Genomic DNA, 17,325 nt, shown 5'->3' with positions numbered 1-17,325 from the left:
TGGAAAGGAGGGTGTTAGGCAAGAAAGGTAGGAGTTTCTAGTAATGTGGCATGTCATGTTGTGTCTATTTCAACAGAGCTAAAAAATTACACAATGATCCATCCATGACCATTCAAAACCTACCCTTAAAGTTAAATTAAATAATTTAATAAATTTACAGTCAATCACAAGTGCACCCTTAATTTTGATTAGAATGACATTAACAAGAATGTGAGAGCATCTAGCGATGAAGTGGTAATGGGAATATCAAAAGACCATAATAATTATTCTTACATCCAAATGGAAATACAGAAACCTTCAGCATCTAGCAGGGATAATCAAGATCCATTTAGAAGCACCAAGGATGTATTACTGAAAACATGTTAAGCAGAAAACAAGAAAATACATAATGCAAAATGGGTGCATAGAGGTTAGAGAACTGTCTGACCTGTTTACACACATGAATTGATAATGCCTCATTACAATCAATACTAGTCTGCAAATGGTGTAAGTGGTCAACATTATGGGAAGGCAGTGATTTGTAACAATGTCCCCTTTTCTTTATTTCAACTTCCTCTTAACACACCCCATATTGGATCACTGCTGTCTACTCCCTGCATAGAGCATCCATCCATCCATTATTATAGTCCTCTCAGATTTCCATTAACACATGCAGAATGTGTCCAGCCAAAGTTGAAAATTTGAAGATGCCAAGGAAGACCCACAATGAAATGGATATTTTCACAATCTGAGAGAAATAATAGCTATATCCTCTCAGATATTGACTAAGAAATAGAGGCTATGCTGGCAGAATAAACATGTAAAAGAGCCGTCCACCAAAAGAAAACTTTACTAACATCAAACAGAATTTACCTTAAACACTTAAGCATTAAGTATAATACATATTTTTTATGGCCATGAGATATGGGCTTTAGCAGCCTCAGAAAATACCGGTATGTGTGCTATGGAAAAAGATGATTAAGAGGTACTGAAAGCTTCAGGAAGAGTTGGGGAAGAAAATAAATCACTGGAAATTCAGCCAGGAAGCATGGAGAAGAAACATATTGCACCTGCTTAAACCCATTCATGTATACTGAGGACAAAGACAAGGGAGAGAGAATGGGAAGAACAAAAGAGGAAAATCAAAAGTGGCATACATCAAAGCAAATAACCAGAGATATGAACGAGGGATTCAAGAAGAAATTAAGTCTTAGTTTCAAAGATTAAAGTGAGGGGGACAGCAAAAAACCAACGATGATGAAAACTGAATTTAAGAATGTTAATCCACATACCAATTTACTCTAACAGGAAAGATGGAAGTTGAAGAAGAAATCAATGTTGTACAAAGCAAAAAAAAATAGATTTTCCCAACACTCAGAATAATATCCTTGCCTGACAGTACAGAGGGTGGACTGCTACTTCCACCTGGACTTGCACTTCCAGAAGAGGCTGGATGTGTTTCAGGTGCACAAGTAGTAGATAATCTTCCACCACTCCCAGACAAAGACATTTGCCCAGTTTGCTGATGTGTTTCTTCTGCAGGACCTTCAGCCTTGGAATGGTCTTCATCCTGCACAAGAAAGCATCTACAATGAAATGACAGCAGAATAAACACCAACATTATGAATAACTCCATAACAGAAAATGATTGTCATTCTCCCTTTCAATGAATATATTTCACAGTAATAATTCAGATCCACCTTCATGAAATAGAAAATAACAAATATATCAGAAAAGTGAACTAAAATTAAGTTTCAGCATGCAAATGAATAATATATTTAGCAATTGTATCATGTGTGAAGAAAACTGTCGGGAACTTTCCCTAAGATGAGGTAGTAAAATTTTCCTTTAATGAAAACGCCAAGGAACATTCATAGCAGAGCCAAGAATTTATTGCTAGTAAAATTCACTTATTTTATCTATATTTGGGATAAAAATGGAAAAAGGCAACCAAATCTCACTAAACAAAACCATTTCTGCAGTAAGAAATGAATTAATCAATAAATGTACAGCATTATTCAGATCACACATGATTAAATGTGTGTTAATAGCCATGGCTATAGAGATGTTTACTCCACTAATGTCTATGGATTACAATTTTAGTAATATTATTAATTGTCAGTGTGTGTGCATTCCAATTATCACTTCCACAGCACCCAGGGCCAGGACCAATTTTTAACTTTCTCCATTGGGAGCAAAAAGGAATAATATATTTTATCATCATATTAAGACTGGAAGTTGAGTTTGAGCGAAAAAGAACCCTCTTTTTAATCTAATAGTTTATCAATCGGTGATATTGAAAAATTTATCCATAATGTGGTAGCCAATTTTTTAATTATTAGTGAGTTTTTTTTGGCAATTCACTGATTATTACTAGCTTCAATGGTTCATGCATGGGTTATTTAGTGTTGCATGGTTGGGCAAATGTTAGGAAAAATTTGAGATGAGATCAGTGTTTTCATGATCAACAAGGGTCATCATGCATAAGACTACTTGACTACACTGATAAAATCAGTATTGGTGGATGGTGGCCAAATGGAATTCTGATTCCATATGATGCTGAGTTATGCGAGAGTGGCAGTGAGTTGGGATTAAGTTCCCCAGATGATTTTTAGCCAGGGGAATCAAAGAAGAGAGATGATCAGCAGGGTGGTCACCGAGGATTGGGCAAAAAAATTGTTTTTTGGCTTTAGCTTACTGCCATGAAACACATGGTCTGCACTGCTATCAAAAACAAATTTCCCATAGAAACAATTTCGTCATTCTCCTGACTTTTCTCTGATGTTCTGAAGAATTAGAGCGATTCCCAACAGTTTTGTACCATTACAACTTCCCCGATTTAAGTAAATGAAGAATGAAAGTCTCCACAGTCCAAATATTTCTTTTTACAAAGATGAACCAATAACAAATTTATTAAAAGAGAGAATGAAGAAGTTATAGGTTTCCTGATAAGAGTTTTATTTTGCTGTGCACTACTATGCAATTAATTAGCTGACTTGCTGACTCTGTTATGATCCTTCCTAAGTAGGCCTTGTTTCCCTCAGTCAATATATTTAGTCATATATTATACTGATTTCCACATTTTTCGGGCTGCGTCCGCGTATGTCGTTTAAATGTACAACAGTTTCGCCAGCTATCCTGCTGGCGTCCTCAGGTCAAGGATGAAAAGAAGCTTGTTGTCCCGTCTTATATAGGAAAAATCCGGCGCCAATACCGGGAAATTTCTTGGCCAATCAGGGAACGTCCTCATATTTGCGCGGAATTATTCGTTTCCACGCACTGTGGAGTGGATATCCATCCTCTCTGTTAAAATTTTTTGGCCTTTCAACGATTTCAATGGCCTCTCTGATTATTCTCTGGAAGTATTTTCCTTCTTTCGCTATTATTTTAGCGTCGTCGAAGAGAATAGAGTGTCCAGGTTCACTCCAGGCGTGCTCAGCGATGGCCGATGCTCTAAACTGTTTGGCCTTGGTTGCCCTCTGGTGTTCACTCATGCGTGTTTTCAGCGCTCTGCACGTTTCACCGATGTACCATTTGCCACAGGAGCATGGCACTTGGTACACGCCTTCTGATATTAACGGTGAAATTCCATCCTTGGGTCCGGGTAGGGTGTCAGCTATCTTGGTGACGCAGTTGAATCTGGTCACCACATCATGTTTCCTTAAAGCCCTCGCGAATCTTTCCGAAGTCCCTGCGATGAAGGGGATGGTGACGTAAGCCTTCGGACGTGGTCTGGAGTCTTCCTCTCTGTCAGGAACAGCGGTGGTTTGTCTCTTCTTTTCTTCCTTCTCGGCCCTTTTTTGGATCATATGAGCGCTGTATCCATTCCTTTGCAGGGCATTTGTCAAGTGTTTCTTCTCGTTGGCAATAGAATCGGAGTCACATATTTTATATGCTCGGCTGACAAGTGTGTCTACCAGTGAGGTCTTCTGACTGGGATGGTGGTGCGATGCAGCATTAAGGTAGTGGTCGGTGTGAGTAGGCTTCCTGTATACTCTGTGTCCAAGCCTCCCATTCCCTGTATTTCTCTTCACCATGACGTCCAAGAAGGGCAGTTGATGATCCTTTTCCACCTCCATAGTGAAGTGGATGGCTAGATGCTGTGAGTTCAGATGTTTCAGGAACTTTTTTAATTCTTCCTCTCCGTGTGACCAAATGACAAAAGTGTCGTCGACATATCTTAGCCACAGTGAGGGCCGCTTGTCGCAGGATTCCAGTGCTTTCTTTTCGAAGCTCTCCATGTAGAGGTTGGCCACAACCGGGGAGAGGGGTGAGCCCATCGCAGCTCCTTCCATCTGCTCGTAATGGTCACCATTCCAAAGGAAGAAGGAATTGCGGAGGCAATGCTCCACCAATCCTGGAAAGTCCTTAGGGATTCCGCGGGAGGTGAGTTCCGTGATGATATTCAGCGATTCCTCAATAGGGACGCTGGTGAAAAGCGATTCAACATCAAAGCTGACCATGAGATCGTTGTCGTGGATGGTGATGTTTCTTATTACGTCAATGAAATGCGTCGAGTTTTTTACGAAGCTGGGTGTCTGTCCGACGTGGTCCTGCAGAGACCGCGCCAAGTACTTGGCGAGTTGGTAAGTCGGAGCGTCAATCTGGCTCACAATCGGTCGGAGAGGTACATCCTTCTTGTGAATTTTGGGCAGGCCGTACAGTCTCGGTGGTTTCGGTGCAGTCGGAAGCAGGCGTCGTTGCTCTTCTTTTGGAATAAGCGATCGTTTAATGATAGCCCTTGTGCTTCTCTCCGTCTTGGCAGTCGGATTGCTTTTCAATTTCCTATAAGTCGGACTGCTGAGGATGAGCGATATTTTCCCTTCGTAATCCTCTCTATTTATCAGGACTGTTGCGTTGCCTTTGTCAGCTGGTAAAATGATTATACTCTCGTTGTCCCTTAGCTCCTTCAGTGCTCTCCTTTCTTTGCCGATGGTGTTTGATCTTGGTGGTTTTGCGCCATGGAGGATGCGTGCGACATCTTCTCGGATTTCGTCGGCGGCCGCCTTCGGAAGTCTCCGGATCGATGACTCTACCTCCGCGATGATCTTCTCAAGTGGTATCGTCCTTGGGGTCAAAGCGAAGTTCAGACCCTTAGATAAGACTGCGAGGGTGGCTTCATCTAAATGAAGGTCCGTCAGGTTCATGAGGACGTTCCCTGATTGACCAAGAAATTTCCCGGTATTGGCGCCGGATTTTCCCTATACTACCTTGATCAAAAAGTTCCCGGAATAACCACCGTATGGCGCTCCCATCGTTCCGATTTGAGTTCTGTTTTTTTTGTTAAATTGGTACATCTGTTGTTGATATTCCCTTTAAATCTTAGTGTCATAACTTGACATTTGCAAAAGTTACGTAGCCAAGAGTACATCTATCTCTGTGTGTGTTGGCGATTTTTTACAATTTCAGAAATGGATTTAAATTTGCAACAACGAACTTGTATTAAATTTTGCGTAAAAAACGGATTTAGTGGCGCACGGACGTTGGAAATGTTGGAAAAGTGTTTCGGCAACGATTCTCTAAAAAAAACGGTCGTTTACCAGTGGCACGAGCGGTTCAGAAGTGGTCGTGAGTCAATCGAAAATGATGAACGCAGTGGCAGACCATCGACATCGAAAGTCGGTGAAAAAATTGATAAAGTAAAAGAAATGTTGGTCAATAACCGCAAATTAACCATCAGAGAAATAGCGGAGGACTTGAACATTGCCTATGGATCCGCCCAAGACATTGTGGTTAATGATTTGGGTTTCCGTCGCGTAGCAGCAAAGTTGGTTCCAAAAGACCTCAATTTCATGCAAAAAAGAGACCGTGTTGACGTCGCAAAAGACATGATTTGCGAGGCTGAATCCAATCCCACATTCAACAAAAGGATCATTACTGGAGACGAGACGTGGGTTTATGAGTACGACACGCAATCCAGACATCAGGCAAGTGAATGGCGTTCACCAAATGAGCCGAGACCAAAAAAAACACGTCGTTTTCAGTCAAAAAAGAAGGCAATGCTGACGGTTTTCATGGATTACAACGGTGTAGTGCATCATGAATTTTTGCCAGAAGGCCAGACAGTAAACAAAGAGTATTATTTGGGCGTTATGAGACGTTTGCGTGAAGCAATTCGCCGAAAGAGACCAGAAATGTGGGCAGAAAACTCGTGGATTTTGCACCATGATAACGCACCGTCGCACAGTGCTATCATTATTCGTGATTTTTTGACGAAAAATGCAACAAATACCATCCAACAGCCACCGAATTGACCTGATTTGGCTCCCTGTGACTTCTTTCTGTTCAATCGAGTTAAAAAACCATTACGGGGAACGCGTTTTAGCAGCCGAGAGGAAGTAATGGAAAAATCGCAGGAAGCACTGATGGACATACCGAAAACCGACCGTAACTTTTGCAAATGTCAAGTTATGACACTAAGATTTAAAGGGAATATCAACAACAGATGTACCAATTTAACAAAAAAAACAGAACTCAAATCGGAACGATGGGAGCGCCACACGGTGGTTATTCCGGGAACTTTTTGATCAAGGTAGTATAAGACGGGACAACAAGCTTCTTTTCATCCTTGACCTGAGGACGCCAGCAGGATAGCTGGCGAAACTGTTGCACATTTAAACGACATACGCGGACGCAGCCCGAAAAATGTGGAAATCACCTACTCATCGCCGCGGAAACCTTCGAACGAACATTACTCACCTCTACGGGGAGGAGATTCACAGGAAGATAAGGAGATTCGAGAAGCTCAGAACGAGGAAGGAGAGACTTTTGACATCGTTAGCGTTCCTTCAACGATGCAGAGACACGGAGACGATTCCTACCTGCGTAGAAGTCAAACACCACCTGAACACACCCAAGGCTAAGAAGATCCTCCGACGCTGCAGCGAAGACCTTCTGAGAGAGAGAATTCACGATAAACGTTGGAACCTCGACCGCCTCTCCGAAGAATTGTACTATATTCATTTGGAGCTGGCTGCCACCCTACAAGCTGACGATTGGGACACAACCGAGCGGATTACGTACGACTCTTCCCGAGCCAGTCTAATGGCGACGCGGGAAAAGCAAGTCAACAAATTCAACAAACTTCATTGTAAGCAGCATCCACTGACCTCGATAAATGGGGCTGACAATGGCCAATCGGTTGTGAACTTGACGGACCTTCATTTAGATGAAGCCACCCTCGCAGTCTTATCTAAGGGTCTGAACTTCGCTTTGACCCCAAGGACGATACCACTTGAGAAGATCATCGCGGAGGTAGAGTCATCGATCCGGAGACTTCCGAAGGCGGCCGCCGACGAAATCCGAGAAGATGTCGCACGTATCCTCCATGGCGCAAAACCACCAAGATCAAACACCATCGGCAAAGAAAGGAGAGCACTGAAGGAGCTAAGGGACAACGAGAGTATAATCATTTTACCAGCTGACAAAGGCAACGCAACAGTCCTGATAAATAGAGAGGATTACGAAGGGAAAATATCGCTCATCCTCAGCAGTCCGACTTATAGGAAATTGAAAAGCGATCCGACTGCCAAGACGGAGAGAAGCACAAGGGCTATCATTAAACGATCGCTTATTCCAAAAGAAGAGCAACGACGCCTGCTTCCGACTGCACCGAAACCACCGAGACTGTACGGCCTGCCCAAAATTCACAAGAAGGATGTACCTCTCCGACCGATTGTGAGCCAGATTGACGCTCCGACTTACCAACTCGCCAAGTACTTGGCGCGGTCTCTGCAGGACCACGTCGGACAGACACCCAGCTTCGTAAAAAACTCGACGCATTTCATTGACGTAATAAGAAACATCACCATCCACGACAACGATCTCATGGTCAGCTTTGATGTTGAATCGCTTTTCACCAGCGTCCCTATTGAGGAATCGCTGAATATCATCACGGAACTCACCTCCCGCGGAATCCCTAAGGACTTTCCAGGATTGGTGGAGCATTGCCTCCGCAATTCCTTCTTCCTTTGGAATGGTGACCATTACGAGCAGATGGAAGGAGCTGCGATGGGCTCACCCCTCTCCCCGGTTGTGGCCAACCTCTACATGGAGAGCTTCGAAAAGAAAGCACTGGAATCCTGCGACAAGCGGCCCTCACTGTGGCTAAGATATGTCGACGACACTTTTGTCATTTGGTCACACGGAGAGGAAGAATTAAAAAAGTTCCTGAAACATCTGAACTCACAGCATCTAGCCATCCACTTCACTATGGAGGTGGAAAAGGATCATCAACTGCCCTTCTTGGACGTCATGGTGAAGAGAAATACAGGGAATGGGAGGCTTGGACACAGAGTATACAGGAAGCCTACTCACACCGACCACTACCTTAATGCTGCATCGCACCACCATCCCAGTCAGAAGACCTCACTGGTAGACACACTTGTCAGCCGAGCATATAAAATATGTGACTCCGATTCTATTGCCAACGAGAAGAAACACTTGACAAATGCCCTGCAAAGGAATGGATACAGCGCTCATATGATCCAAAAAAGGGCCGAGAAGGAAGAAAAGAAGAGACAAACCACCGCTGTTCCTGACAGAGAGGAAGACTCCAGACCACGTCCGAAGGCTTACGTCACCATCCCCTTCATCGCAGGGACTTCGGAAAGATTCGCGAGGGCTTTAAGGAAACATGATGTGGTGACCAGATTCAACTGCGTCACCAAGATAGCTGACACCCTACCCGGACCCAAGGATGGAATTTCACCGTTAATATCAGAAGGCGTGTACCAAGTGCCATGCTCCTGTGGCAAATGGTACATCGGTGAAACGTGCAGAGCGCTGAAAACACGCATGAGTGAACACCAGAGGGCAACCAAGGCCAAACAGTTTAGAGCATCGGCCATCGCTGAGCACGCCTGGAGTGAACCTGGACACTCTATTCTCTTCGACGACGCTAAAATAATAGCGAAAGAAGGAAAATACTTCCAGAGAATAATCAGAGAGGCCATTGAAATCGTTAAAAGGCCAAAAAATTTTAACAGAGAGGATGGATATCCACTCCACAGTGCGTGGAAACGAATAATTCCGCGCAAATATGAGGACGTTCCCTGATTGGCCAAGAAATTTCCCGGTATTGGCGCCGGATTTTTCCTATATAAGACGGGACAACAAGCTTCTTTTCATCCTTGACCTGAGGACGCCAGCAGGATAGCTGGCGAAACTGTTGTACATTTAAACGACATACGCGGACGCAGCCCGAAAAATGTGGAAATCACCTACTCATCGCTGCGGAAACCTTCGAACGAACATATATTATACTGATACAAATCAATTTATTTTTAATCACTGCTTAATGCTAAACTATGTTAAGATATCAATCATTATGTTCCAATTTAGTATGTTGCTCATAGAAAAGAGCCCTTCCAGGTTTTCATTATAAATCTACTTGTCTCATTTCAGGATTCATTAAAGCAATCTTAACATAATCTCACTTTATTTTTGGTGTCTTATTATCAGTATTATCTGAATTTAAAATGATAAAAGACTTCTTAAAATGACTAATATCTTCATATTTCTTTCAGTTCGGTAGATGTCTGCATGTCTGTAGATCAATTTGCAGACAGATTTTTGCATTTTGGGAATAGGAAAAAGTCAAAAGGGGCGAGACCTAGTGAATGAGAAGGATGATCAAGGATGGTGATTGAATGTTTTGCCAGAAACTGGCGAACAATCAATGCTGAATGTGCAGGTGCACTGTCATGGTGAAGGATCCATCCATCATGTTCGGTTAAAATAGTGTGCACTGTTGATTTTCCTAAATTCAGTTCATCAGCTATCATTCGGAGTTTTCGACGATCGGTAAGGACAAGGGACGGCACACGATCAATGTTGTCATCAAAACAGGTGGTTGAAGGTTGCCCCAGCCTTGCATCATCCACAGCATACTGTCGGCCATCTTTAAAACGCTTTCTCCAATTGAAAACGGCTGTTCTCTTCAGGATATGATCAGCATAAACAGCTGTCAATATTTCAGTAATTTCTTGATTACTTTTACCACACTTCACCAAAAAACTTGATGTTGATTCATAGCTCTGTGATTTGGTCAATTTTCATTTTCAGCAAACAGTAAAAATAAGGACAACAGATACTAACATAACTGGCACCATATGTACAACTCGACAATCCGCCAAGCACACACAACTAATTGGGTCTCAGGCAATTAGCCCAGCTAGTGGCCAGGGCTATAGTCTACGTCATGGCTGCCAGATTGCACCAGTTTGTGCATTAATTGCACAGATCACGTATATTATGGTTTTGGTGACATCCCTCACCAATGGGCATGTCAATAATTATCACCTCAGTCAAACCATAGTTTTGGTCAAAGAACTTTCGGATATGCCCCAACAGTAACTCAATGGAACCATCTATTAACGTACATTAAAATGCATCAAAGTATAAAAATCATCCACCCTGAATATGATATGAACCTGGCTCCGTTGATATATACCAAAGTGCTTTAGCCAATTAAGATACCGAGAGCTCCTTGCTCCTTTCAAGCCCCTAAAAATTCACAGTTGTAAAGGATGCCTCTTTTGGTAGCTTAATTGCCTCTAGCATTTATCCAGATATCAAAGGACTTGAGTTTCAATTCCGGTCAAGGTAAATTATTTCTACACTTTGAAGTTGATTTTATAGTTTTGGCATCTGCCAAACCTCATATAAACAATGATATATGCCAAATGGAAACATCTCTTACATAAACTAAAATAACATCATTCTCAAATCATACACCATGTTCCTGATATTAAAAATATCTCAATTAAGTGGCCACATTGACAGTATTGCATTTGATTGGTAAAGCAGAGTTTCAAGAAGGTATGAGAAGACCTCCACTTATGTTACTAAGACACAAAAAGAATTGTAAAACAATAAATTTCATCATCAAAATTATAAAATGGTATGAAACATTCAAGAATCTAGATGGTCCACGGACGTGTTTCCACTTAATCACCTGTGGCTTTACTACAAATCTCCCTCCTACGGCTGACCGAATGTCTAAGGAATGCTCCAACTCCCTCGTCAATGATTCAATGGTGGATGCAGGACTAGGAAGGGGTGAGTGCACACCGGTTAAGGCAATTGATGTTGGGCATGATATGGGTGGAGGGGGAGCCAATGGGGTCTGAACAGGAGACAGAGGTGTAGGCTCAACTGGTGTGGACGCACTGCGCTTCTCAGTTTCCTGAAAAATAAAATCAGAGAACTTATAAGGACTTTGAATTAGTCAATATAGTGAGGCAAATATCACTGTTACATGTGCAGTTACATTGGCAACTTTGATTTAATTTACGATTCACATTAACCCTTTTTCAAACTGAATATTTATTTAAAAACATTATATCATTCAAAAGACGCCACAAAATTTAAAGGACCAACTTCAATTCTAAAAAGGTACAATTTTTATGTATTCACAAATATAAAATAATGAAAAATTCAGTATATTGTTTCATTTAATACAAATGCAGGGTAATTTTCTCAAACGGTAAATTTTCTCAAAAAACTGAATAATAAATTCTATTTTCATTATTTTTTGAAATTTATGTTTCTTCAAATTAAAGCCACAGTATAATGAGAATTGAAGCCAGTGGCTTTAATACCACCAATGCAGTGTTTGCCATAAAGAACTCCTAACTAAATTAACCACAATAAAATTAAATAAAACATATAAAAATTATGAAATATAATCCTAAATGGAAATGCATGAAGAATTAAAAATTATATGCCCTTGTAAATAGCTGAGCGAAAAATTCTAAATAATACGTCCACTACATTAAAATTTAAAAAAGAAATAAAAACCACCATGGCTCAAAGGTAAGAGTACAGAAATTTGAACATACACGCATTATTAGATTAATGCCATTTCATAATCACAACACTTCAAAATCACTTCCAACATTCATTTAAAAACATAGCTTGTGCCACTATAATGACAAGTTACAAACAGCATAATCCTAATGTAACTATGCACCTTACATGGCACGCTATAGTTTTACACAGGAAGCTCAACAAATTTTTGGACAGTTATTACACCATATTAATAAAGCCTAAATATTAATTAACTGGTTAAAATATTAAGTGGTGCTTTACCATAGGCCAACATTATTAGTGACCTGCATACAATGCTTCATTTTGAATGAACATGAATTTCATGACATACTGTTAATAGGCCAAGACAGCATTAAATTATTTGACATTTGGATATAAGTGTTCCATGGGTCAATTCATTTTTACTGATATGGAGCTGCAGTGATGTTTACCTACACAAGATACGGGGAAATATATGCCGAAGTGATAAATAGGTAACATAAATGGGGGATATTTAATGGGGGAAGATATGCCAAGCAATAAATATGTAATACTGTCAGTATTTGAACTTGTTTCATTGTATTTGTAATTCAAACTGGTTTTCTCTTCTTCAATTAGGGTTATTGAGCTATTAGACATATAAGAACGATTCTAACATGATATTGCAAAGTGAACACCTCTTGTTATTGGGTCATTGGTCCTGTTGCATTGACACTTAATACACATTATGGGGGATTACAGGAGAGTCACAAGGCTGGCTTTACTTATTTTGCTGTATTATTCTGTTATGTATTCAAGACTTCAGGAGATTTGAAGAGAAAAATGTAATTTAAATTATAAGATTTTATATATATATTTCAATAAAGAAAAACCAGAATGCCAGTAAAATCACTATAATAGTGAATGTAAGTACCAAAGACAAAATTAACACACGTTTGTTAAACCTATTACAGCTATAGGAGGAAATGGAAGATTGTAAACACAGAGCTAGGTAAAAGAAAGAAACAAGAATTGAGCAATAAACACAGGTGGGTAACGAATAGAGCAAAAGAAGCATGGTGAAAGATTCAGTGAGAGGATACAACAAGTCTACAAAGGAAGGGTGAAGTGAGTGCATTTTCACAAAGTAACAAGGGAAAATCCAAGCAAACGATTAAAGATAACCCAGGAAAAGTATTAGTTGAACCAGAAAAGATCCTAGAGAGGTGGAAGGAATGTGAAGAAAAATTGAACGGTAAAGACATTAGGCCTGCATGGTTAGCCATAGAAAGAGAATATGATACAGATGAGAATAGCCTAGGTCCAGGCATACCTGATGGTGAGAAAGAAAGGGCATTGAGCAATTGAAATCAAAAAAGACCATGAGGGTAGCTAAGGAGTAGAAACATGGTTGCTGAAACAAGACAATAGGCATAGATTGAAGGTTTAAGAAATATGGGTATGGCGAAGGATGTAAAAGGAAAAATAGAGAGAGAGGAAAACTAATGAGGAAAGCTAAGTATGGTGGTTGGGGAGAGGGGATTGTTGGGAGAAATATATAGGAGGTCTGAAAGATGGATGCAGAGCATTTTGATTGCCAATGTGATGCTTAAGACTGTGATAAAGGGGGATTGCTAGGCAGGTGAGAAAGGTGAAGGTAATGGATTAGCATTTTGGCATTATGAAGGGTAATGAAATATGCAGAATTTATGAAAGGTTCATAGCAGTGTTGAAGGTAAGATATAGTTTGGCCAAGAGAGGCAAAGAAATGTATGATTGCAATGGCTGAGTATATATACCACCTAAATTAGCCAGTAAAATATAAATAATAATAATTTTTCATTTAGGCTTCTATCAATATTTGCTTTGGTTATCTTTTCACTGTAATCCTTCCTGCTCACTTCCACCATTACAACAGTCCTAAGCGGCATACTCTTTCTTCAAATGTGTCTGTTACCCTTCCATTTCAAATTTTTTTATTGCTTTTTCAATTTGCAGCAGAAAACTATTATTTCTCAGTGGAGATGGATAGTGATAATTTCATTTTACAATTTAAACATGGAAATAGTGGGCATTATAAAACGTCAAAATGTATTGATTTTCTGAGTGGAGAAGAAATCGGCTTTACTCAAAAATTGAAAAACAAAATTGGAATCTAAATAATATTTCAGGGTATAACATTTGACTCCATTTGTCGCCAGGAATTCAATTCGAAATAGAAAAAACCTACATTACCCTATATATGAAGATATGGGAGAAATGTGCAAGTTGTATGAAAAATAATAAATAGAGTTTGAAGTAAACATTCTTGTACCTCTTTTTTACAGGTTGACTGCCACAGATTGACTAGCTCAAAAACTTTTTTTCAGAAGCCAATTCATTATTGTAATATGTATTAGTTGGTAACTAGAGCAGAGTTATCCAATTTTAAAAAAATACTCCTCTTAATTCATAATAGCAAAAATTTTATTCTGCTGTACTGTGTCTGCAACTGCACCGGTGTTGAAATTACTACTGCAATATTTAGGTAGCACAACAGGGACTGCAAACTTGAATTAACTAGTTATTAATTATATACAAAAATATTCCAATTCATTTATAATAGCAGATTTATACTAAGCAAATATCTAGTTATGCTACAATGCAGCATTGATTACTACCATGATAATACACACACCAGAGTCCACCAAATGCAAATGGTATTAATGCATCAAGAATGAACTTTGATCAGTGCGATGTAAAATAAGTGTCCTTCATATTGCATTCCTTATTGATCTTCCCATTTGAAAAGTTTCCAACACTGATTTTACCTACTTTGTTTCTTGCATAACTTGAATCCATGAATTGCCGTCTCCATAGGCACCAATATTTCAAGAGAAAATTCTTCTCAATAAGCCTCAATTTCACATTCAATTGTATGCTTTTCCGAAGTTCCAAGATTCCAAATGTTCTCGTCCAAGAAAAAATTCTCTCATTCAGATTTTGTATATTCTGTACAATTATTCCATACACAACCCTTTTTACTTTTTCAAAATCTCTTGAGAGTCCATCTCAAGTCCAGCTATTCTTAAGATCAATTGTAATTAATTCTTTATGGCCCAACATAAATGCACTAACTTACTAAATAGGTAAGCATGCCCACCATGAGGCCAAGTAAGAAATGCTTAAAGGAACAGGAGCAGCAACAGCAGCAGCGGCTTTGATAATAACTATTTATTTTATGAATACAACTGCAGAAAATTTGAAAAAAATAATACCTATATGATTGCAATTTATAAAAGCCAAAGACTGTATGTGAACTCAAGAGGCCATAACAGACAAGGCAGAAACATTACAATGCTGCAGTAGCAGTCAGTTAGCATATGAGGAGAAGATTTTTTTTAGGCATAGGCAGTCATCCTGTTTGTCAATATCCTCATATAAACAAATATACAAGGAAAATAATATGGAGTTATCACCAAAAACTAGGCATGAATTCAGTGAGGCATCCTGTTTATATTATCTCAGGAAAATATTTAAAAAATAGGATAAAATAAAAACTGCTTCTTAAAAAACTTAAATATCAAGGTATTTGTAGTGGTAAAAAATATTTTTAAATCAACTCACTCTAAGAATCCAAATCTGTAGAATGCAACACAAATAAAGGCAAAATAAAATGCATTAAAAAATAGAAAATTCTGAAATAAACAATTAGACCAAATTAATAGTCAATCTAATTTAAATTTTTGATCATGCAATTTTTTTGACCCGAGGCATTAATGAAAATTCTTGATTTCCACAATAATATGTGATGCGATCATAAAATATAATTATACATAAAGAACATTTATTCAACAACTAAAGTCATTAGAAGCAGTGAGTAACTCATGAGAACATTATATTGAAAAATGTTTAAATAATCATTCCCCTTAATGCATTTACCTCATTGATACCAGTCAAACATTGCATAAAAAATAATGCTATACAACAATGCATTACCTAATTGTAATACACACAACCTGAGAGGTTTTTATGAGAAAGAATATTCAATACAAAGCTGTACTAACATAACAAGAAAATCCCTAATTCTTGAACAAAAACCAATGTCTTATCAAAACCTCAGCAACAACTAACTCCATTCATATTCAATAAAAAAACAATACTATTTATTCAACTCTAAACACCATGAAACATTTACATTCCCAGAGGGACCAAATAAGGATTGCTGGAGCAACATTTTCCAGCAATGTCATTAATTTAAATGATTCACGCCTAAAAACTCACAAAATTTAATGGCTAAGAAGTAAATGTTTCTCTTTCAGTATCTACTGCCATGCCTGGCTTGATTTAAATGAACTTAAAATGAATATTACAAATTGATAAAAACCTTGAATAAATACTAACATACATATGCTAAATAATGAATTTCACGATTAAAAAATTCATTTAGACAGCAGAATCAATTCCAGACTTCAAATACAATTTTTTTTTAATTAAAAAAAAACATTTTAATTACTCTTTCTGTTGTTATCCAGTGTACACTCACATTAAAGTAAATATTTCAAATTCCTCACCACACAATCAACTGGTGCACGAATCGTCTTCTTTTTCCTCCTTGGTGGAGCCACAGGAGCATCCACTGATGGCAATTCAGGAGGTCCCATTACAGGCAGTCGGCCACCACTCTTGGTACTAGCAATAACATCAGGTTCCTGTGGAGTGGCAAGCATTCTACTGTCACCTTCCTCTAGAACAGCTGCTTGCTTCATTACATCATGCCAAGCCTGTCATTCCAAATAAGAGAATTAGTAAATAAAAATATCATAGTAACAATAAAAAGGTGAAACAATGCATCCCAACATATTCGAGAGGAAGAGGAGCAAATGAAAACAAAAATTAACTGAGTCAAGTGTGACCACGACGAAATAATTGATATTATCATAAAACATTTTACTTTGAAGTTGCCAAAAATTCAATGAAGATCAGAATACTGGGCATTATCCTCTAGCATAGCCATTCGAGCTACAATGTGAAGAAAGAGAACTTTATATAGTTTATGGAAAGAAAAGGAGGGAGGGAGAAAACAAAATATTCTGAAGAGTTCTACGGTAAATATAATAAAGGAGTTCTGGTTTTGAAAAAAGCAGGGGATGATAAGTGCAAAAGCTTTGAACATATATTTGTAACAACATTTAGTATTGAGGTCTCTTTTGTGAATGGCAATGATTATGCAGTTCATCAAAGTTCTAGTTGACTCTTTTTCTACCATTTGCCACTTTCTACCATTTGTCACTTTGCATTAAATCTAGGACATAGAGTTGACATTGCGGTCCCCGAACTAAAATGTGGCTCCTTTGCCATCCCCTCTTCCCTCCCTATTTTTCCTTTCTTGTGGCTACAAAGTGAAGTTGTTTTCCTATTTGATACTGTCTCAGGCATTACTTGGTGAAGTTTTTCATGCCAGGAGTAATGAGGGAAGAATAACTTGGCAGATTCTACTAGATCAGAACATGATGATGTTGCCTTGCGATGAAACTATGATCATTAAAAAAAAATTCTAATGGAATCCTGTCTTCC

At 38.9% G+C, this 17,325-nt stretch overlaps 1 protein-coding gene across 3 annotated transcripts in view; it reads right to left on the bottom strand.

The window, feature by feature from the left end:
* The window catches only part of LOC139696329 (uncharacterized), a 64,757-nt gene that overhangs the window by 36,415 nt on the left and 11,017 nt on the right, over window positions 1–17,325 (bottom strand). For 2 of the 3 annotated variants that reach the window (XM_071595047.1, XM_071595049.1), the window contains exons 5-8: window positions 16,323–16,532; window positions 15,376–15,390; window positions 10,937–11,167; window positions 1,372–1,549 (exon numbers count right to left, since the gene is read on the bottom strand). In XM_071595047.1, coding sequence (XP_071451148.1) covers window positions 1,372–1,549; window positions 10,937–11,167; window positions 15,376–15,390; window positions 16,323–16,532 — 634 coding nt within the window. The remainder of the gene's footprint in view (window positions 1–1,371; window positions 1,550–10,936; window positions 11,168–15,375; window positions 15,391–16,322; window positions 16,533–17,325) is intronic. The other variant, XM_071595048.1, reaches the window with a different exon arrangement.

Source organism: Hetaerina americana, unplaced genomic scaffold, assembly GCF_022747635.1.
Source record: "Hetaerina americana unplaced genomic scaffold, ioHetAmer1.1.p SCAF_7, whole genome shotgun sequence".
NCBI lineage: Eukaryota > Metazoa > Arthropoda > Insecta > Odonata > Calopterygidae > Hetaerina > Hetaerina americana.
Note: the sequence above shows the minus strand (reverse complement) of the source record. Positions and strands in the feature narration are given on the sequence as shown.